This window comes from Macrobrachium rosenbergii, chromosome 27, assembly GCF_040412425.1.
Source record: "Macrobrachium rosenbergii isolate ZJJX-2024 chromosome 27, ASM4041242v1, whole genome shotgun sequence".
Taxonomy (NCBI): domain Eukaryota; kingdom Metazoa; phylum Arthropoda; class Malacostraca; order Decapoda; family Palaemonidae; genus Macrobrachium; species Macrobrachium rosenbergii.
In genome coordinates this window covers 15,299,751-15,322,649 of record NC_089767.1, presented here as the reverse complement: position 1 = coordinate 15,322,649, position 22,899 = coordinate 15,299,751, and the positions used below count along the sequence as shown (strand labels likewise).

The 22,899-nt window shown below is 34.0% G+C and overlaps 1 protein-coding gene across 4 annotated transcripts in view; it reads left to right on the top strand.

Annotated features, from left to right (window-relative positions):
- Positions 1-21,329, top strand: part of LOC136853427 (lysine-specific demethylase 9-like) — a 141,736-nt gene extending 120,407 nt beyond the window's left edge. For 2 of the 4 annotated variants that reach the window (XM_067128977.1, XM_067128976.1), the window contains exons 11-13: positions 7,745-7,895; positions 10,316-11,120; positions 21,192-21,329. In XM_067128977.1, the coding sequence (XP_066985078.1) occupies positions 7,745-7,895; positions 10,316-11,120; positions 21,192-21,297 (1,062 nt within the window). In that variant the 3' untranslated portion in view covers positions 21,298-21,329. Of the gene's footprint in view, positions 1-7,744; positions 7,896-10,315; positions 19,626-21,191 lie in introns of those variants that run through there. The other 2 variants (XM_067128978.1, XM_067128979.1) reach the window with 2 other exon arrangements.
- Positions 21,330-22,899: the final 1,570 nt, after the last annotated feature.

Sequence of the window (22,899 nt, the reverse complement as noted above, 5' to 3'; positions counted from 1 at the left end):
GGACTGAGTCATCCAAAATATTACTCTCGGGAATCTTAAGAAAACCTTACTTTTAATCCTTTGGGTGTCTTGAAGACAAAAAATCCTGCATTTTTATTATTGAGTTTTTCATAAAAACCCCCCCAAATATTGACCATTCTGCCGGTTTGGATGCATATTTCTTCCGTTCGGCGTTGTCTGAAGTACCGATGAAAATCGTAAGAAGACTTTACTTCTAATCCTTTGGTTGTCTTGAAAGCAATGAATCCTGCATTTTTATTGAGTTTTTCATTTTAAAAAACCTCCAAATATTGACCATTCTGCCGTTTTGGATGCATATTTCTTCTGATGAGCGTCGTCTGAAATACCGTTGAAAATCTTAAGAAAACCTTTTAATCCTTTGGATGTCTTGAAAACAATGTATCCTGCATTTTTCTTGAGTTTTTTAACAAAAAAACTAAAAAATTTGACCATTTTGCCATTTTGGAGCTGTATTTCTTCCGTTGGATCGGCGTTGTCAGCATCGTAAACCTGGAACGTGTGTTGTAACCCAGGAAATAATTTTTCATTAATATATTTGAAAAGTGTTGTAAACTCGAACGTCAGTAAGCTGAGCCGCCATAAACAGAAGATTGTATGTATATCATATATACAGGCAGTCCCTAGTTATCGGCGATCCAGTTTTACGGCACTTGTCTAGTGACAAAAATTGGCAGTTTTCGGCGCCAAAAATCGCCAATTTCCACTTATCAGCTTATATAATTGGATATTGATGCTGGTACATACCTAACAGAGGTGCCGATAACCGAAAATCATTTGGCCCTTTTCAACGCTGATAAGCCCCAAAAATCTTAGATTTTCAGGTTATTGATATTCATGCTGTACAGAACGAGCTCTATATCTATATATAAATCATATATATATATATTATATATATATATATATATAAATATATATATATATTATATATTATATATATATATATATATATATATATATATATATATATATATATATATATATATATATATATATATATATATATATATATATATATATATATATATATATATATTATAAATTAATTGTATAATTATGCAGCAAAGAAGCTGAGGTGACCATAATCATGGAGAAGCCACATACTGTAGGTCTAAGAAATATATCTAAAACCTAAATAACCCCTATTCCTTTGTTACCACATTTTTCTCGATCTGGGTTGTTGCCACAATAAAAGATATGGAGGCCAGAGGATGCAAAGGAAGGGTTAGGCCATAGGGCTTTTCTCTGCAACCTGATAAATTATGGTGAAAGCAAAAAGTAGTAGAAGGAGTCTTTTCTCAGTCAGTATAGAAACCAAGTGCCATTGTAAAATACACAAATTACGATGAAAGCAAAAAGTAGTAGGAGGAGTCTTTTCTCAATCAGTATAGAAAGCAAGTGCCATTATATTATGCACAACGCTAACCATACCTGAAGAGATAGACATTGGCACTTCTTCAAGCAGTACAATTTGAAGACAGCAAATGTATCAACTTAGAAGTGAGCGGTCATAGAAATGCAACGCTTCTTTGTTGGTAACATTTTTTTTTCTTTTTTCTTCTTTGTTGTTGAGAATAATACAGGTGAACTCATTCCGATTGTTGCTGTTGCTGTTGCGGAGATTAGAGTAATGTTCAACAAAAACCTGGGCCGGGTCAGTGTTGGGTGGTACTGGAATCATGTGCTCTTGCATAATTTTCACATCAGCAGTGGTTCTTCCAAACCGAAGCCTGTTCAGTATATGTATAATTATGGCACTCATTCTTGATACTGATTGAGAAAAGACTCCTACTTCCACTTTTCGCTTTCATCATAATTTATCAGGTTGCGGAGTAAAACGCCCTACCCCTTCCTTTGTATCCCCTGACCTTCACATCCGTCTCTTGTGGCTGGGCTTTACTACCCCTTTTTGTGATTTCATCACCTTTTTGCCTGTGATTCTCCTTGGCTTTGTGCTGGTGTATCATGTAGGTTATGATTGATTACAATTTTTTATTGTTCCTAGGTCATCCAAGTCCATAAATGTGAGAGAAAAGTGGCTCACACAAAATTCTAATGCTGTATACATTCTTGTTTATTATAAATAAAAAGAGTACAATTTAGATAAATTTTAATGGAAATTTAAGTATCAAGAACCATACACTACTTGAATCATCTCATTTGAATAATGTTATTTTGTTCAGCTAGTTCTAAACCATAAACTTCTGTATCTGTGGCAACCCAATGTTAACGTCAGGCTGGATATACAGAAGGTCAAAAAGCAGATGTTCATCCCAGCTGCTAGGCTTTTTGACCTTCTGTACATCCAGCCTGACATTAACATTAGGTTGCCACAGATACAGGAGTTTATGGTTTAGGACTAGTTGGACAAAATAAGGTTATTTAAGTGATATGATGCAAGTAGTGTCGCATTCTTATGATTCAAGTAGTATGGCATTCTTGGTACTTAAATTTTCATTAAAATTGATCTAAATTGAATTTTTTTTTTTTTTTTAGTAAACAAGAACGTAAATAGCATTAAAATTTTGTGTGAGCCACTTTCCTTTCTGGATAATAAGTAACAGAATTACTAAAGTGATGTACATAAGTAGGTTATAGATAAATATCCCCAATTCATCCATATCCATTGACACATACGAGGGTTTGGAGTAACCTACCTACTTCATCCCCCTCCCCCATAAATGTAAGTTAACAGCTCTCAGCCAGGGATGGAACCCCCGCCGTTAACCGGGGACTGCCGTCATGTGTAAGTGTGTGTGTGTGTATGTATATATATATATATATATATATATATATGTATATATATATATATATATATATATATATATATATATATATATATATATATACTGTATATATTATATTTATACACACACACATACAGGCAGTCCCCAGTTATCAGTGGGCTCGGTTATCGGTGATCCGGTTTAATGCTGCTTGTCAAGCGACGAAAATCGACAATTTTCAGCAACAAAAATCGCCAATTTCCACTTATTGGTGCTGATAATTGGGTTTTGGCACCGATACATAACTAACAGAGGAGCCGCAATAAGCCCCGAAAATCGCCAATTCTCCCTAGCTTTAAATAGAGAATTAATTCTATTCTACTAAGAGGCAAGAAGAGAGGTCAAACAGTGAATATTTATACAGGTTGACCATCACTAATCCGGCATCACTGGGACCTGGAGGGTGCCGGATTAGCCATTTTGCCGGATTAGCCATTTATTAGGCTAGAATACACGAAACCCAGTAGCTAAGCACATCATCTTAGAATTAAAATATCCCATAAATCAGTACAAGTTGGATAATAAAGGAAAGACACTTATCAAATACAGGTAATGCTCAAGTTACGATAATTCAACTTACGATATTTCGAGTTTACGATTACGATGGGCTTAGCAATTAATACGATTACGATGGGGTTAGCAATTAATACCGGTACGAAAATATTTAGGAAATATTTTTAGAAAATTCGCGCAGGCACAGGCAGCAGGTACAATCAGGCAGCGAGAGAGACCAACTTACAATAGAAAAACTTCTTTTCCTCCATCTCTTTATTCCATCTGCTAGTTAAAAAAGTAATAGAGAATAATAAAAGTATTGTTAGTAACGTTATACTCTTGCAAAAATGCGTACAGCCATAAACAACCGAACGGGAAACTGTTGTTTTGCTAATAAATTAATAATCGTATCGGATAACAACTGTTTTGCTTGTATTTCAACCATCGTATGGTACTACAAAATTACCGTAGTTATGTTACAAATGACGTTAAGTAATGTACAATAGGACTAATATATTTTTTTACACTATACCCTTATTCGCTTTGGAGAAAAGATCGGCAGGGAAATATACTGCTACAGTAACTTAAAGCTGTAAGTTGTAGCTGAAGCTGAGAAAACAATGTTCAAGCTGCTAATGACTATAAATTATCGTGCATCGGCAACATGGATGGAACTTGACCGTAAATAAAACTGGAGAGAATGTATTTTAACAAAACTACTGGGCATGAAAGAATACAAATTACTACTGTTTTCACGCAGATAAAAGATAAATACGTAAAGCTCGTATTATTATGAAATCAAGAGAAAAAAGCGAACGGAATCTTGATTTTTTTTTACACAAAACAAACATGCCCCCAAAACGGCCAGCTGTGATTCCCGCGAACGTCATATATTAACGAAAAAATAGCTAAATTAATTTCACAACGAAACGTATTTAAGTTATATTTCAACTTAAAACACTTCGTATAACGAAAAATATCCGTCTCTTAAATAAATAAAGTATCCATATTCATTTACACTAACTAGAAGCAAGAAAAGCGCTTTGAACTTAGTTAAATGCGACAAAATAAACACCACGATACCGATTCCCAAAACAAAACATTGATCACAATTTATAATACAATTGGAAACAATGTAGTAAAGCATAACTTTTTAAAAGATCAATGAAAAAGATGCACATTTGTTATGTTGATGTTTGTATAATACTGTTAATATGTGAATAGAGTTGAGTATAATGTAGGCTAGGCTACCAGTTTGTTGATGCAGCACACTGCGCCACCAAATCGAAGCGGCTGGCGAGCGAGTTAGCGCAGCGACCCGGGAAATTTAAAAATTAGTGCGGAAACATTGGAAATTACTCTAGCCGAAATTTGTGCTGGACTACTGATTGCCGGATTAGTAAAGGTCAACCTGTAGTAATAAAATATATATATATATATATATATATATATATATATATATATATATATATATATATATATATATTATTTATGTGTGTGAGATACATTTTGCTATCTTAAATATATTTACAGACATCTTAATATAGTGACACCCTAAATATATTTGAATATAGCAAATTCAGTATTCACCAGATGATGCACCAGTGGATGATGCACAATAGCTATGGTTTAAAAGTTGCCTGTTGCTTACATCATATACTCATTTATCATGCAAGTTACCTGTTGCTTACATCATATACTCATTTGTCATGCAAGTTTCAAGACCAAATTTTTATCATAATTATGGGGATTGTATCATAGTGAAGTATAAGTAAGTGTTCATGGTAAGGCATGGTTAATATGCCACACAAAAAGACAAGGCTGGGCTATATTAAACATATGAATATTTGGTTGTGATTTGTACATCAAGGTATTATTAAAATGTTATGATGAACTAAAATATTTATGCACTAGAAAATCAGTGACAAAAGATGAAAAGTAATGACAATACTATGTGCTGAAGAAATACAGTACATATTTTACTACCAGCATATGAACCGCTTCACAGTAGTTACCAATTAGAACTAGTGAGTATAGCAAATAAGATTTTAATATTAAAATTAGCAGTTTTTGATCCTATGTGTACTGCACTTTTAGACAACCACTTCAGATCACTAAAATGTTGAGCAACTTGCACATTGTTCATTTCTTCAGCTACAGTTACAATCTGCAGCTTAAATTTAGCTGTGAACCTCTTGACTGGCTTTGTCTGTATTGTCTTATAAAACAATGAATGTTAAGTTTATTAACAGGAGTTACTGTAATTTAACAAAATGAGAGCTGTTATACAGATTATCTTGACTGTAATATATTTTATAACAAAACAAGTGTGTTGTCTGTAGCCTTGTAGGTAGTGACTAGTATGCACCACCTAACATCATTATGTTATGTGAAATCTAAAGTTAATGGGATTGGATGTTGTCTAGAACAAGAACTAAAACAGAATCGGAGGTTATAAACGTTGATGTAACTGGAGATGTAGTTTAATAAATAGGTTCACTATTTGCCATTTCTCTAGTAACTGATCTCCAGGTCAAGATATCCATTTTGAATTGCTCAAACATCTAGCCACCCTTTAACCAGAAGCTACTTACTTCACTATTTTACATGACTTTGGACAAAGAAGCTGTTTTAAAAATAGTGTTAACCTGCTGCCATCATGTCAGTAGCAAAACCATTGATAGATGAATAGTTCATCAAACTCTGTAACGTGTGGAGTAATGGATAAATAATAAATTCAAGTTTTAACATGGTACTGAAAGACTAACTTGTAATTACCACTATCCAGTTTGAATCACAGGAAAGTGGACTATAGTCAAAAAGGATTTCAGCAGAAACGCAAAATTATTACCATATTTTTTTACATCCAAAAGGCTTATGATACTGCCTGGGGACACACACTGTTAAAAATACTGTATAACAGAGTATTCAAGAACACCTTCCTTTATTTGAGAAATACTTAACAGATTGCACTGTCCAAGAGCAACTGAATTACAATTCCGAATAAATAACATCCAGTTGCTCTTGGACAGCTATGGATAACATGTCATATATGCATTTCAAAATGAGTAACAAAAAATTAGTGTAGGATTGGATTATTGAACAATAAGCATCAAAGGAATAGGCATTTTAATACCAACACACAAACTGTTAGCATTTACAGGAAGTATACCTATACAAAAATAATTTTTGCTAGATTGGACTATGCTAGGCTTCAGCCATATAAAAGGGGACCATTTTAAAACTTCATTGGCAGACACGAGTAAGGGAGGACTCTTTATTCCTAGTCATTGGTTATCTTTCAGCAGATGACAACTCCCTCCTTTCTGTGTAGAACATGACATAATGCATATCTATTAAAGAAATAAATTTAAATGACTCAGTAAGCTGTAATGTTCATAGCTCCAGATAAAGTTACAGATATATACATAAACAATATATAATTATAGTTAGAGATGTGTGCTAGTTTTAGTAGGTCGTATTGCAGATGAAAGCAGTGCATATCAGTATGCATATTTTTTCATTGATAGCTGTGCACTGTTATGTAAAGGCTTCAAGTGCATTTTAATAACCACAAACTAAAGAGGATTCTTATTTTCCATTTCTAGTCATCTGTTTCTATCATTGGCTGACGTCTCTCCTATCCCCGCCCCCACTCACTTCTGAGAATATTCAGAGCTGTTTGTACTGAACAGAAATGCCTAAAAAATGGATTTGCAGATATTTGTTTTTAAAATCTTTAATAAAAAATGCACAGATAGTTGTGTATGACCAAAAGCTCCTGCTTTCAGTTTTCATCGTTTAACTGTTAATTTCCTGTAAATGCAGTTGGTCCCTATGTTAATGTTAAAGTTCACATTTCTTCAGTGTATTTTCATCATCAGATTTTGTTATTCCTCTTACCTTCGATTGTAAATATTTGTTATAGCCTGTCGTAACATACAGTATTGTATTTTAAAAAGCTTATACACTATTAATAATTACTTTGATGTTTAAGTCATAGCCTAACGTTTTGATAATGATAAAGCCTAGACTTTTATGCAGTTGTTTGACACGCATTGTGATTTCCATAGTACAGGATTTACTTACTTATTCAGTGGAATCATAACCTGGATTGAATAAGAGAAAATTATTATTAATTATGGAAAACACGACTGGAGTAACTAATTTGTCAAGGTTTATTATCTTTACAAAGACCAAACCCTTATGACACAGTCCTGTTAGAGTTAGGCTAAGTATGCTAATTCTGGGGTTTGGTTGAACTATTTTTTTAATGCACAATATGAAGCACTTCCATTCCATTCCATTCCAAGATGGTTTTAGGTTTTCCAGAAGAAAAGGCAACTACAATTACTTTATTTTTGGGATAATTTTGCTGAGAATTTGTGTGTGGTTTTGTCTTATGATTTTGATTCTTACCCATCATCTCTCTCTAACAATTTCAGTGTATTCAGTGGATTGAGGATGCAAAATTGAACCAGCTTAGAAGAGACGGCATAAAATTTGCACGCATTCAACTTTGCGATAATGATATCTACTTTTTGCCTCGCAACATCATTCATCAATTTAGAACTGTCACAGCTGTTTGCAGCGTTGGTATGTATGCTCTTGCCTTCTCTGATTATTGAACATTTCCTTCCTTATTTTCATGATCTTGTGCCAACTCCTTGTCTAGTTTCACCCCAGATAGTGTTATTTTGTAATAATATGTTAAGAGAATAAAGAGCAAAGTATTTTATGTAGGAGTATTTTTCAGTCTAAACTGTAGTCAGTCATTGCAACTTGTAACAAGGCACAGGTAGTTAGCCACTAATCCAGCATCACTGAAGACCAGTATGATTCCAGATTATTGCTTTTGCTGGATCATGGTTAGGTTAGAATACACTCAAAATAAAATTAATATATCCTGCAGAACATGTGAGTTCATTTTTGCTTGTAATATTTAGCTTATGAAGCAGCCAGTTGTTTTCCTGTGTCAGCTTATGACTTTTCTCCCCCAAGCCCTCATCCCCTGTTGAAAATATCTGCATATGTACAGCTAGTTGTATAGAATAAAAATGCTATTTTATCCACTTAAAGAAAAAGAAGTTGTTATCTTTTTCTGATTTTAGATGTACTTTACAGACGTATGGTGAACTTTTAACAACCACCAATTAAGAGTTTTTTATTTCAGTTTTTTTCCATCATCTGATATAGCTGTTTACCATTATGTATTAAGCATATGCACACACACACACACACACACACACACACACACACACACACACACACACACACACACACACACACACACACACACACTCTCTCTCTCTCTCTCTCTCTCTCTCTCTCTCTCTCTCTCTCTCTCTCTCATATGCTGTAGATATATTGTTTGTAAATTAACTAAAGCCAGAATTGCTTTTAAATGTTATTGAATTTGTTTCTTATTGATTTCAGGAGCTTATATTAATAACCAACTTATAGGTCCTTGACACTTTTTTTTTTAATTACCAAGAAGTCAGAGGAAAATTCTTTAAAAAGAGTCGTTGCGTTTCTGTCATTGATTTTGGTTGAATTTTAACAACCATTGTATAAAAGTTCGTTTATACATTGTATGCCCCCTCTCTCTCTCTCTCTCTCTCTCTCTCTCTCTCTCTCTCTCTCTCTCTCTCTCTCTCTCTCTCTCTCTCTCTCTCTCTCTCTCTCTCTCATCCATGCACATTTATAGAGTACACATTTTATTTTGGAAATTAGCTAGGAGTCAAAAGAAAATGCTTGTAAAAGAGTTCTTGTATTTTTTTTACTACTTTTGAGTTAATTTTAACCAAAAGCAATTGAGAGTTCCTTCTTTTTTATATATTTCCATTGTTGTCAGTCAGCAGTTGACCACCGTGGAGCTATTGAGAATGGGCACACCTTTCTGCCAGGACCTAAACATGGCCTAAACCACCTCATCAGAATTTTATATACAGTAGTTCAGAACTTTTTCCAAATTTCATCGTTTTCCTGTCATATCTTTTTCTCTGAAATACTGTTAGCAAAGAAACTTTAGCCATTTTTTGTGCTTCTTTCAAGTTTAACCTAATCTTTAATAGAAAGCGTTCGATTTTAACTTCAATAGACAATGCATGTACAGTGTTTCCGCTTTACACAGAAAGCATTTTCTGTATTAACTGGAGCCAGGGCTGGGTTCAGAGTGACCAGGTAATAATAAATGAAGATAAACAGGTGGATTGGTTTACTTGTGTTTACAGTGGCGACAACAGTTTTTATGCAGCAAATAGTGCCACCAAACAGTAGTAGCTGATTGTGTGATGACCGGGGAAATTTAAAATTATGCCAGTTTAAATTAGTGATTTCCACATTAGTGATTAGCTACCTGTGGTTAATTGGTGGATAGGTCGGTGGTGGTGTGGACAGGATCCCCAACTCACCTGCAATCACTAAGTGCTTTTTCTTCAGCTTTCATACATATAGGACATCTTACTGCGCTCCTGCTGACTGACGGGTTTACATTTTTTTTTTTACTGCAATTTGTGTGCATGATGATTTTCTTTGTGAATCATGGATTCATCCAAGAAAACTGAACTAGAAAGGGGTGATGTGATGGTTTGTAGTCTTGTAGGAACCAGTCACAATTTTTTAAAGTATTGTTGTTTGTCATTTTACTAGGTATATAAACCAGAACTTTTTATCACAATCCCACCTCAACCACCCCACATTGTCCCTGATGCCAAATGTGAAAGTGCTAAGTGATGGCAGGTGAGTTCCCTCCACTCATACACCTACCACCAGTCAACTACATTATTTCCAAGTTTCAACAACTGATCCCGCTTGCGCTGAGGAATACTCCTACGTAAAAGGCTCTTGACTGTATACACAGGAAAACTATAAAATACTTTAAAAAATTTATATTTTGGGAAAAATGTTACAAGTACAGGCAGTATTTAGTTGGAAGTTAGTATTTTATGATTGGACTTCTCATATTTTATGTAGGGTTATTAAAACTAAAAGATTGTATATGATTTAATTTTCAGCTTGGCATGTTCAGTTACAACAGTATTATCAAGTTCCCAGTTCTGAGAAGGGGAAGGACAAGGAAAAGAAAGATGACACTCCCTCATCTCCTGTAAAGGCTGAGGTTGGGGAAAAGAAAGAGAAATCAGCCTCAGTCTCTTCCACACCATCAAAACATCATAAAAGCCATAAGAATGAAAAGAAAGACAAATATGATAAGGACCGACATGATAAACATCGGCACAAACATAAAAATAAAGACAGAGAGAAAGAGAAACACAAAGATAAGGATCACAGAAGGAGTGAACATAAAAGTAAGAAAAGAGATAAACCAGAAAAAGATGAAACAGAGAGAGTAAAGAAGAGGTTGAGACTGGATTCAAGTTCATCTGTGGATGAAACCAGTGGTGTAGAAGTGAAGACTGAGAAGGACAAATCAAGCTCATGTGATTCCATTGAGCCAGAACCTAAGAAAGCTAAAGTGGATAATGGTGATTCCGTTGTGGTGGAAACAAAGAGTGAATCCAAAATTGAGGTGAAAACAGAACCTGCGCCAGAAGTGACTCATGCTCAACAGGAGTGCCCAGTAGAATTAGTGGAAAAGGTAAATGATGTGAGCTCTGATAGGACAAATACCAATACAGATGTAGCAACAGGGATATCAGATAAAGCTGCCACACCTGTAAAGCCAAAACAAGCAACTGCTTCATCTGTATTAGGAAATCGCCCGAAGACTCCAATCAAGTCAGGTGGTGGGGGGTCTGGAGAAGCATGTGATTTGCTTGGTACGATCATGGCTGGGATGAAGCAAGCAAGTATGCACAAGTAGGTATAAATTTGTGTAAGACTCATAGGTGATTTATATTTTCCAACTGGTGTATAAAGTTCGTTAAGTAATCCTGCACACAACAGACTACTTTAGCAAGGAAAGAAAGATGCTGATGAGTTCCAGTTAATAAAAATATGCATTTAATTGCCTTAGAAACAATACCAACCTTGTGTGTTGTGATCCTATTGCAGGTATCTTTTTGAAGAGAAGAAACACCCACAGTCTAACAGATCAAATCATTGCTAAACACAAACACACACCTTACAGGTGGCGATGTTTGAAATCAAGAGAAGTTGTGTCCTTTGTATGTAGAGATGTATATTGCTGTAGATAAAGCTATTTATTAATAGATTTTACTATTGTAGTGGGTAGTTTTCTGTAATAACTGAATACCAGAGAGCCTTGTAATTTGATTATAATGTGCTGGTTTCACGTAAATTGTTATATTTAAATCAAAGAATTAAAGTGATTGTATGTTTTATATACATATGGGAAAATAGATTTCAAAAGGAAGTTATTTCTCCTTAGCACACAGTTTTTATCCTAGAAAATTTAATATTTGGAATTTTCAGAACATTCTTGTCCTAATTACTAAAATAGTTTACTGTGGGTTTACATGGATTTTATTAATGCATAAATCACTTATTTTTTAGTGGCAGCTACTGGTCCATTTTTGAGAACACTTTAAGCTTTAAGCTCTCAGAGAGCATTGGGTCATGTATATTTTGGATGGAAGAAGTATGCCATGGAGAAAATAACTTCTTTGTTATGTTGAAGTTCACTTTCTTCTTATGAATTGATATTTTCCAAATTTGTCACTGATATGCCAGATTACCCTAACCTTAGACAACAAATGCAAGTGCTTAGTCATACAAAATACTGGATTTTGGGGATAGGGTTTAGAATAAGCTTTTTAAAAGTAGATGCTACAGAACACGTTTTGGGGTATTTTAAACGCGCTATACTGTACTTGGTTTATTGCTGTCACTGTTTCAGTGGTCATGCACTGAATCCATGAACTATACCATGCTGTTAGCAGGATTCATCTGCATATCTGTCAGATGTACTTAAGTTAAGATTTGCACATAAAGTGTAGATGAGCCTGCTTACTCTTGGATTCCCCAACACACAAATGCTAAGAGTGCCTCTTTGAGTCTAGAAGGAAGACATACAGTAATGCTGAGATATGGCATTGTTTGACCTGGCACTGTTAATGTTTTCAAAACCCAGTGAACAGAGTGTATACTATAAGATGTATATGTTTTGAATGGGGTGCATGTGTGCAAGGTAGGTTAGTATAAAGTTTTCCTGAAAGTACAAAAATACCTTATGGTCACTGGGCTGAACAGTTTGTGACAGGCTCTTGTGGTACTTTGGGTATTTAAAAATTTTAGGCAATTATTGTACTGTTTTGACCAATGCATGTGGAAGTAGAATATTATCCTTGAGTTTGAAAACAAATGCACATTTTTATTATTTCTTTGTCTTCCTTAGTCTGACTCTGGAATGAATTTTTAATTAGTACAAACATTGGTTTTCTATGTTTTTATGCACTCTTTTTTTTTTTTTACAATTGTAACCAAAGATCTATTCTTGTCTCGTAATCCTGTATTTTTATTTTTACTTTTGATTGGTGAAGTATTGATCAGGTTTTACTCTCTTGAAGCTTTTAAACATATGGATAGGTATTAATGTTTAAGTTTACTTTCTCATAATAACAGTGACTTTTTTCCCAGATGAGTGTGTGTGTGTGTTCATTTTTTTAGTTTTCTCATGGTTTTGGAGTTTCTTTTAACTTTCACAGCCTTAAGAATGCTGTAGTTGGTTTATTGTTGTTATTTCACCTTGTGAAGCTGTTGGTATGCAGGGAAGGTACTTTTAACAAGGGTTGGATGGTGGTTAACATGAAGTTGTAAAAGATGTGTCAGTTGCTTAGTCACAAAGGAAAGTTGCCCACGAAATTTGAGTGGTTGAGTATTTAAGATCAATTGTCATACATATTGCCTTCTTATTTGTATTTCTAAGCTGTCCAAAAATTACCCCTGGGCAAAAGCAGATGAGTTGGAATGTTGACATAAATATGTAAAGTAAAGAACGGAAGACAAAAATGCAGCTGCAGTACTCCAGTGAAGGTACATGTAATGCCCTGTATCATGCTTTCTCTCTTTCACTGTCTATCTCTTGTTAAATAGAATACTAGTCTGAAAGTCCTTTCACTCCCTCTTCTTGGGCTTTAATCACATTTCACAGTAAACTTTATAACCAGGGAAGTATTTTCATGAAGTTGGTATAAATTTTCAATTTAAAGTGTGCATTGAGTCTTAAATAACTATTACATACAATAAGAACATTACTGATCACATAACAATGTTCAGAAAAACCCTTGTACAAATGTCTTGAATGTTGATACACTTCATTTGGACACCAATTTATTTAAAACAGTACATTGTGTTTTGTGGATATCTTTATGGCAAAAAAACCTGTCCTTACTAATGTATTTAGCATGGATTTTGGAAGTACTGTAAGTATCTGGACTTAGGTTTTCATTTTGAAGGGAAAGCAGTACTTTATTTCCATCTTGGCTTTTTTATATTAGCTTTGCTTGTGCATACTTAGAATTTGGTTGATAATTGTGGAATCAGAATGCCCGATTTTCAACATCATTAGCTATGACAGTAGATTAACTTGTAATTTTTTTCAATTATCTTAATTTTTTCCTTATACAAAACAGCAAGCAGATATGAGAAGTTCTAGAATGGTAGATGAGGTCTGCAAAAAATAATGCATGGAATGAAGTCAGGAAGAGATGCAGACATATTTATTTCACTGAGGTTATTTTGTAATGAATATCTATGGAAGTGACCTAACATCCTTCTCCTCTCCCTCACATCAGTGCCCACTGGGACCAAACTAGGGTGGCAATCCTTATTGATGTAATCACAACTACTTGATATAAAAGAAAGAGGTAGGTTAAAGGGAACTTCTTTTAAATTGTCAAGACGGCAGCAGTTTTGGATGTAGTTGCTGTAGTTTTGACTTCCCATATTCACTCTGCCTTCCATTCTTGTATTTTAGGAGGGTGTTGTACATCTACCTCATTGAAATGTGTTGTTGCTGGTGTTGGGTCTTACTGTTGTACTGTTTCTTGTGAGTAGCTTGCCGAAGTGTGTCAGAGTGCATCCTTATCTAGCAGCCTCATAGTTTCCTTGCAGCCCTTTGTTGTGGTTGGCGGTCCTCTTCTGTAGGGCTTGTGGAAAGCCTTTCTTGAAAGGAATTGCAATTATTAGAAAGTATTCCAGTTTTCTATGAAATTGAGACATTCTATTAAGGCATATGAATTAAAAAGCTTATTAATACTATAATTATTATGGAAATTTTCTTCAGGAAAAGGTTTGCAGTTTGTACTTCAGGTGTTAGTTATAAGTCAAATTATGAATGTTGATAGATTTTGTAGCTTTCATATTGTGACTTCTTTAAGGCATCATTATTCTAAAAAACTACAGTAATTTAAAGCTTATTTTATATAGTGGGCAATTGTTTATTCTACCAATAACATCCCTTGCTTAAGAACTCCATTTGTAAAATTATTAGTTTATCCGGAGAACTTAACCTTAAAAGCTTAATACTGTATATGGTTTTATTTCAAGAATTTGTGAAAACTTAGTAAATTTAGCTCTTGTAAACTTTTCCAAATCACATTATCAAGGCAGGTTAGTAAATTTAGCTCTTGTAAACTTTTCCAAATCACATTATCAAGGCAACCTGCCATTAATCAAGTGGAGCGGGATGGGAAAAAGTCTAGCTATCTGTTAGAGGAATGGTATTTTTTAAGGATTTGCTGATCAGTGATTTTGATGGTTTTCTGAAATATTCAAAATGGGATTCAACATGTTTTTTGCAAAGGTTTTGGCTGCATTAGTAATATATAGCTTAGATTTTATGCTGTTGAACATTTAAAGACTAGTTCCTGTATATGAATTTTTTCCACTTTGAAGTAACTGTTTCATCATTTCTGATGTGAATAAAAAATCAAATTACAAAACTGTTGAACTGGAAAATTGTTCAAAAATACAGCACATAATAATATATATAATTAGACAAGTAACAAAAATTTGGTACTTATTCATATTTTACAGTAATTGATGAAGTATTAAACTCCACTGTGTTAAGTATGAGAACTTTATGTACAAAGTCAAGTATGTGGATGCATTTGGTATACTATATAGGATTTTTCAGTGTAATAATATGCAATGAAGAGTATATGTTAAGCAATAGCAACTTCATGCAATTTCTTCAGGCTTTATACATCATTTCTTGATTACCTTTAAATTTTATGGTTTTGCACTTTTGTGAAGTAGGTTTTTTTAATACTTTTAATACTTTTTAGGATCTAAATCTATTTCAGATCTATTTCACGTGAATTCTGCCGTGGAAGTCTACTTGTTACTCATGCACATGCATTTTTTAAAATTTCATAGTACTGTAGGACTGTTTTTCCCATTTTATTCAAGTCGTCTGTGTTTTTCAATCCAGTGTGTTGCCTGCCTGTTCTCTATGCAAACATAAAAAGTTTTCTGTCTTGAATAGTGCAAAGATCCCTCTGTCGACTAGTATTTGACACATCTGAGGAAAAACTGCATGCCATTTTTTCACTGGTTTCTGATCTAAACCAGGAAATGTAAGAGAAGGCTGATATCCTTCAACAAAATTTAATAGTTTTTCTTACTTTGAACAAAAGACAAACTTGGGTTTTGGAAGTCTTCATTGTTCATGCACTTATGAAAAATAGTGTTCTTGAACATCCTATCAGTTTTGAGCATTGTTTTTGTACCATTTGGGAGTACATTGAATTTATAAATCATAGGTATGGTTGATCACTGAAAAAGCAAGATTTTTTTTTTTGGAAACCTTCAAGGTTTTGACAATTCCAATGTTCATATGATCAAAGATTTTGGATGATTGTGCATTGTAATTTTTGTTACACCTTGTGCCAGTATTACAAGATATAGTTATTCTTTGTCATCATTTCTTATCCCATACATCTTATTTTTCTATAACTTTTAATGCTATATGGAAGGCAGCTATGGTTAGGCATGTATGTGCTACAGATTAAAGTTATTATTCTGAGATTGTAAAAAAAAAAAAAATAAATAGTAGAACAAAGTCAGTACAGGAGCAGTTGTGGCTATCCATTCGTGTTTTTAAGGGCCATTTTAATAAATCATTTGAGTAAATATATTAAGTAACTGAAATTGTCTGTTATAAGATCTTTTTGCAAAAAGAATTGCAGTCACACAGAGGAAGTAATAGCCTGCATGCATTGTATAATTGCTCTACAGGACTTTGTTAGTCAGCATGATATGTATTTGTTAATTCCAAGCAATTATGTAGTCATAATATAAAGTTGGCCACAGCTTTCATTATTCCAGTCTTGCAGAATGAAGCTGCTATGTTAATAAAAATTCCATATATGTTGTGCAAGGCCTATTAGTTAGAAGAAGTATCAATATGTCAAAACTAGTTTACTAATTACTTACACATTTGTTGTTTACTTTATTTTATATAACTAGTAGGATGGCTTGGGTATGTATAATTTGCTCTTTTAATTGAGAACATATGGAGACCAGTTTTATTCATTATAACAAAACTTGCAAGTTTAAGATTTCCGATTACTTTCTTCCAATAGTAATTTCTGGTTTTTCAGATTTCACAGATAATGGCAACTTTTTAATGGCTTTGGTTAATTTTTTTTTTTATCCTTTCTTGATACTAAATTTTCAACTTATACAAGAAACATTATTGCATCAGTTTTTTCTTTGGTTTAGAAATTTTTCACTTTTTCTCGGCCACAATGGCTTCATTAGTGCATTCAATGTGATTATTTGAGGTTCATCATTAAAACATCTCAGTTTCCCTATTTTGAATGTTTTTTGGATTTGTGACAGCATCATAAAAATTTATTGTAATGGGGATGTATAGAGTGTTCAGGTAAGTTTTTCTGGCAGCACCAAGTAATGTGCTCTTCATTAGCCACTCCTCATGGATTGTATTTCATCTGTGGAATTGTAATCCTTCCACATCTTAGGAATTCAGTTTTGAAATGTGTACAGGGAAGAGGCCCTACCACAATAGTCTTGTTTTTTCATTGTTTGAAAATACAATATATTTTGATTTCTGCAGGAAACCTTTCACACATTAAAAATTAATCCTTCCACTTCTTAAGAAATCTAATCCTTCCACAGATGATCATGATCAGTTTTCATTATGGAGTCTGATCGTACTGTTCGTTGAAATCTAATCCTTCCGGGAGTTGGGGATCTATTCTTTCTCTGTGTGGGGAGTGTATTTCTTTTATGCTTTCAGTCCTCCTTTCCATAAGTTAGGTTTGGATTGCCAAAAGCATTGTTGCATCTTCACTGGTACTAAGGTTTTATTGTCGCTTGATAATGCATGTTGTAGGGTAATGGTAATTCAATCCATCCATCTCTCAGTTTTCTTCAGTAACTTTCTTGCTGGTGCAGAAGCAACTTTTGTTAAAGGTGGACCATTGGCTCGTATGTAATGTTTTTTCTCCCTTTCGTTTTACTCTTCCTTTGTTGATGCGTAAGTATTAATTTTCAATTTTCTGATAAGAGAGTGCTTGAAAAGCTAAGATTAATCCAAAATATCCAGAGATGTAGATTATTTTATAAAAGTTAATCATTGTAATCTCTTTGTTAATAAAGAAATTTACCTGTTCTGGCAATACTAGTATAAGACTGCTGATGCATTGTGTAAATATATTTTTTTGTTTGTGTAAATGTTAATTTAGTTATTAAAACAAATACTTTATAGTTATTATCTAGATGTTGGTGATGCCAAAATATAATTTATTCTTCCTCCTTAACATTTTAGGAGCCATTTGATTGTAAAATGGGGTGTAATTTATTTATGCTACACAGTACTTGCAGTGTTATGGGTGCATCCGGGCAACTGAAAGCATATCTTGAAGAAAGATGGAGCCATAGAAGAATTCTCAAGGGTACAAAAAATGGCTTTATCCTCATCAAAAAGCTTTCTCTCTTTTGTAAGCATAGCTTTACCATGTCAGATCCACAGATTATGTTTATGCCTATATGCACCTTTAAAGATCTGCTTTTGGATTGGGTTGTATATTGTACTTTAAGATGTTGTATATCTCGGTTGCTGAGGGTCACTTTCTTTTGTTTTTGTTAGATAGCATAATTTTGTAAAATGTATAATTTTCCTGTGAACACAAGAATGGAACAGTTTCAAATTGGCCTGATGCACACTATAATTATGAAGCTTTCTAGATTACTAGGTATGGAAAGATGCAGATTTATACTTTTTTTATTACTAATGCAGTGGTCAGTATTTTTCCCCCTTTGTGAGGCTTATACAACAAGGTTTCATATTGCTTTTTCCAAGTTTTGCCTTGTGCAGTAGTTCCAGAGATACAGTGTAGGGAATATCATAACTCTTATAAATAAGAAGTTATATTTTATTCCTTTGTAGTTAATGTAGATTGCTTTTTGTTTTGTGTTACTGGCAGTGGGTGATTTTACTCAGTGTTATACTCGCATTAAATGAGGTATAAGGAATTACTAGTAAACAGTCACCAGGTTGAAGCTCTGCTTGCTGCGGATGCACCCTCCTTATGTTTAGGTAAATTAAGAGTGGATATCCCTTCGAACTCTAACTGCGAGATGCCTGACGAAACATTATATATCGCTGTTATTTAGACCGGCGAGAAAGGGATGGGTTGGGTTGGGATGGGGGAGGGAAATATATGGCATTCCGCCGTCTTTTACACATCCTGGGTGTTAAACCACTGATCATGGCACAGTAACTTTAGGTCTATTACACATCTAAGTACTTTTTTTCACTACAGCGTGTTGTAATTTATTTGAATGAATGTCATTCTTCCTGTGTATGGATGTGTATGTTTCTTCTTGTCAAATCTGTATGATCTCACCTGTTCTTGTTTTTCATTTTTTTAGCATTTACTAAAAATGCAGATTTTTTTTTGGTTTAAAGGCTCTTAAGAGGCTGCTAAAACTTACAGTATGGTTCTTGTTATTTTATTTTATTTTTTATTTATTTTTTTTTTTGCTTGACTGTAATGTCTAGAATGGCATTATTTAACCAAGAACAATTTTTATAAATTTCAAGTGAAATTTCTAAGATTGTATGGTTAATATAAATATCAAGACAAATTTTCTTTTGAAATTTGAGTTTTATTTTTGAGGAATTTCAAACCAGTCTGTTAAGCTCACTTTATTTTGTTAATTTTGTCTTATATTTCTTTGTTATTCCTTTCCCCTGGTTATTTATATGAAGTTTGCCAAGAAATCTGCTTATTTTGACTTCAGTCATTGTGTGCGTCTTCTCTATTTTTACACCTCTCGCAGTTCGCGATTGTTAAGTTTTAAGATGTTTTCAATATCCGTGATGTGTAAATCACAAAATGTATATAAGAAATAAACTATTAGTATGATTGATTTTTATATTTTTATCCTACTTCTTTTAAACAGATAAAAAATCATCTCTTAGATTGTGATGTTCTTCATTCCAAAAAGAATGCCAGATATAAAGTAAAATACCATCTTCAGATTGGCCACACTCATGTAACCCATGGCTACTAGATGAATAACCCACACAAATTAGTCCTAGCATATCTTTAGTCGTTGTTCAGCTCTCAACCAACAACATAAATGAAATGTTAGAAACAAATCCTTGAAAGTTTTCTAAGTCTTCAGTATATTCAGTTATTACATTTGAAAGATGGAGCCAGCGGGGTTTTGGGTATCCATGATAAACAACTCTCCCCTCAAGCACGCAAAACCTTCACACAAAGAAAACACCAGCAAACAAAGAACCGGCTTTAGGGAGGAAAGAAAGAACAATACGTCCTCACTCAAAGGCGGTAAGAGGAATACCAATACGTCAGGAGTCCCAGCCTGGGTTGGTGGTTGTTCCACCCAGGATTAATAGAGTACAAATTAATCCTGGTTCCACCTAACAAGACAGAGGACAGATGCCACCAGTTCCTTGCATATATAATTCTACTGAATTTTTTACTAGTTCCAGCTGGCGCTAGAAGATTTATTCAAATGTTAAGACTACTGTACAGGTATGCTAGTTATGAAAAATACAAATTATATTAAAAAATTGTGATTTTAGTTGTATTATCCAGCAAGTTATAATTCTGTTGCATGACACTTCTTGTATTATTGCCTTATTGACACAGGATAAAGGAATGGATGAAAGAAAAGAATAAGAGAATTATGTACAGATTTAGTATGCAAAGGAAAAGGGGATGCAGTTTTGTACAAAGTGTATAGGAATAAAATAGCTGAGCAGTTAAAGTAAAGTTGAAAGGTTTAGGGGAAATGCAAAACTATCAAAGATTAGCATGTTGCTGTACTTTGAAAATAATTCCAACTGTAATGACCACAGAAATTAATTCATGCTCAATCTTTTGGAAACCTGCTTCGGAGTTCACTTGATAATTGTGCTTTCCTGCTCTTATAACATTTCCTATGCATTTACTGTTTCTTCAGGCCTTGCCTGGAGTAGATAAAGGCAAATGGCTGCCAGCAATTGAACTTTGCACTGGCAAAAAAATTACTGACTATTATGTCATTGTGGAAGAACATTTTCAAGGAAGATTTGACAAGTGATGCGACTCTTGCCATATTTCTTCATTACAACCCAGTTAATTATGTATTGCCTTTCCATGCAACAGATCCTAGTTGCACTAATCAAGATTGAGAAGTCTGCACATGTCCCAGGTCCTGTGACAGCTCAGTTACTCAATCTTTGGACCAATTCAATAGTGAAGTCATAATTTTTTTGTGTTCTCTCCAAGAATACTGTTTTATAGTGATTTGAATCATAGTGACTTCATTTCTTCATTATTTTTGAGGTTAATCTTTCCTCATGACATATTTAACTAAATTATTCACATAATTATTAGTGTTTGAGGCTGGCATTCTTCCTGTCCATTTCATCATTACTTTATTAAGTATTCCAAATAGTGTTTTATTTTTTATTTGTTCCTACAGGAATACAAGCACATCACCTCTCACAGTAGGAGTATCCTTCATTACAAGCTGGAATGGCCATAGAAACCTTGGCAGCAACGGAGTTAACGTAGGAGATGGGGAGTGAGAAGGGTAACCCGCTTTTAGTCTTTTGTTTTGAAGTATTACTGGTGCCAAATGTTTCTGTTTAAGAAATTTGCATATTTCCTATTCATATATTGGCAATTGCCTAACAGTTATTTTTGTATTCTGAATTATTTAAAATCGTGTTCTGTAGTTGGCCTTTTTTCATAAAAAATATAAAAATACAAATTATTTTAAAAATTTGTCATTATTTCAAGCAGAAATTTAATTTTACTGACATTGAACAGCATATAAACCAGGTATGAACACAACAAAATGATCTGCATGCAAAGCACATTATTTTAACCAAAACATGAAGATGAATCTTTGAACTAAGATAAAGTACTTGGTTTTTATGAAAAAGATCATCAAAGCATACATATAACAGTAGGAAGTATACACACCCCAAGTAACAGAAAATAAGGGTGTGTATAATGTAAGTAAAATAATGTTTGATAAGCAAACCCTACCATCAAAAATGAAAAAAATTGGGTAAAGTAGAGATCACCTACCTTATAGTCTTACATTTCTCCAATGTGAAAACTGCTGCAGATATGGACATAGGAAATAGTTTTCAATGGCCCCAAAAAATGCAAATTGGGATTCAAGCGAAACTTGGAACACCAAAATGAATCGTCGGTTGTCAAAACAATCAAGGAAGCCATATCAAAACTGAAAGTAAGAGGTTGTAAGACCCATCCACATTTTCAATATGGTGACAACCAAAACAATTCTTGTGAAAGTGATGCTCACTAATATTTCTTAAATTCTTACACATCACTAACCAGGCTTCAGTTATTGTGAATCAGATTTACTATGTTTATTACCACAAGCATCAGTGTTCCCTAGTGACTTTCAGTGACCACAGTCCCTTGTGGGATTCAAACTGCTACACTACAAACAGAATTAAATAGAACATTTAAATGATAATATAACTTGTTTTTTACATGAAAAAGGTTCAACTATATTTTGCATATGTCATCAGTTGACATATCTGTGTTTTGTATCTGCAGTCAACCAGCCTGAATAGCAAGGCTGACAATTTATGTTTTAGTGGTCACCATCCAGTAATGATTTATATTTGAAGCTGAGCAAATTTCATCTTCTATAATACAAATGAAGCAGACTGGGAGAAGTGCACAATTCACTTGACGAAGTCTAGATACCACAACAAAACCAATGAGGTCAAGGAACCATTAAATGTGGACATCAAAAAGTGCGTTATCGAGGAAGTAGCTGCTTGTAAAGCAACATAGTGATGTAAATGAACAATTATCATAGCCAAGAAGTCAGGCCACCCTTGATGCACAGTGGACTCCCAGCACTGCAACTCGTCTAGCACAAGGAAGAAGCACATACTTATGCAGACAAGTGCCACATTTCTTGTTTTTAAAGTTCAGGCAAGCATGTGACATTATGATTTGCTGTCATTTTACTTTTCTTTGGTTTGTATGTACAGTATTAAGATTCATGCAAACCATGTCACTATATTATTTTTGAGTGAAGGGTAGGGCATATGTTCATATCTTACGATCTAGTGGGATGGCGTTGTTGCACTTGCACAAGTTATTCCCATTCTCACCTGATAGTAATGAATTTGTACAGT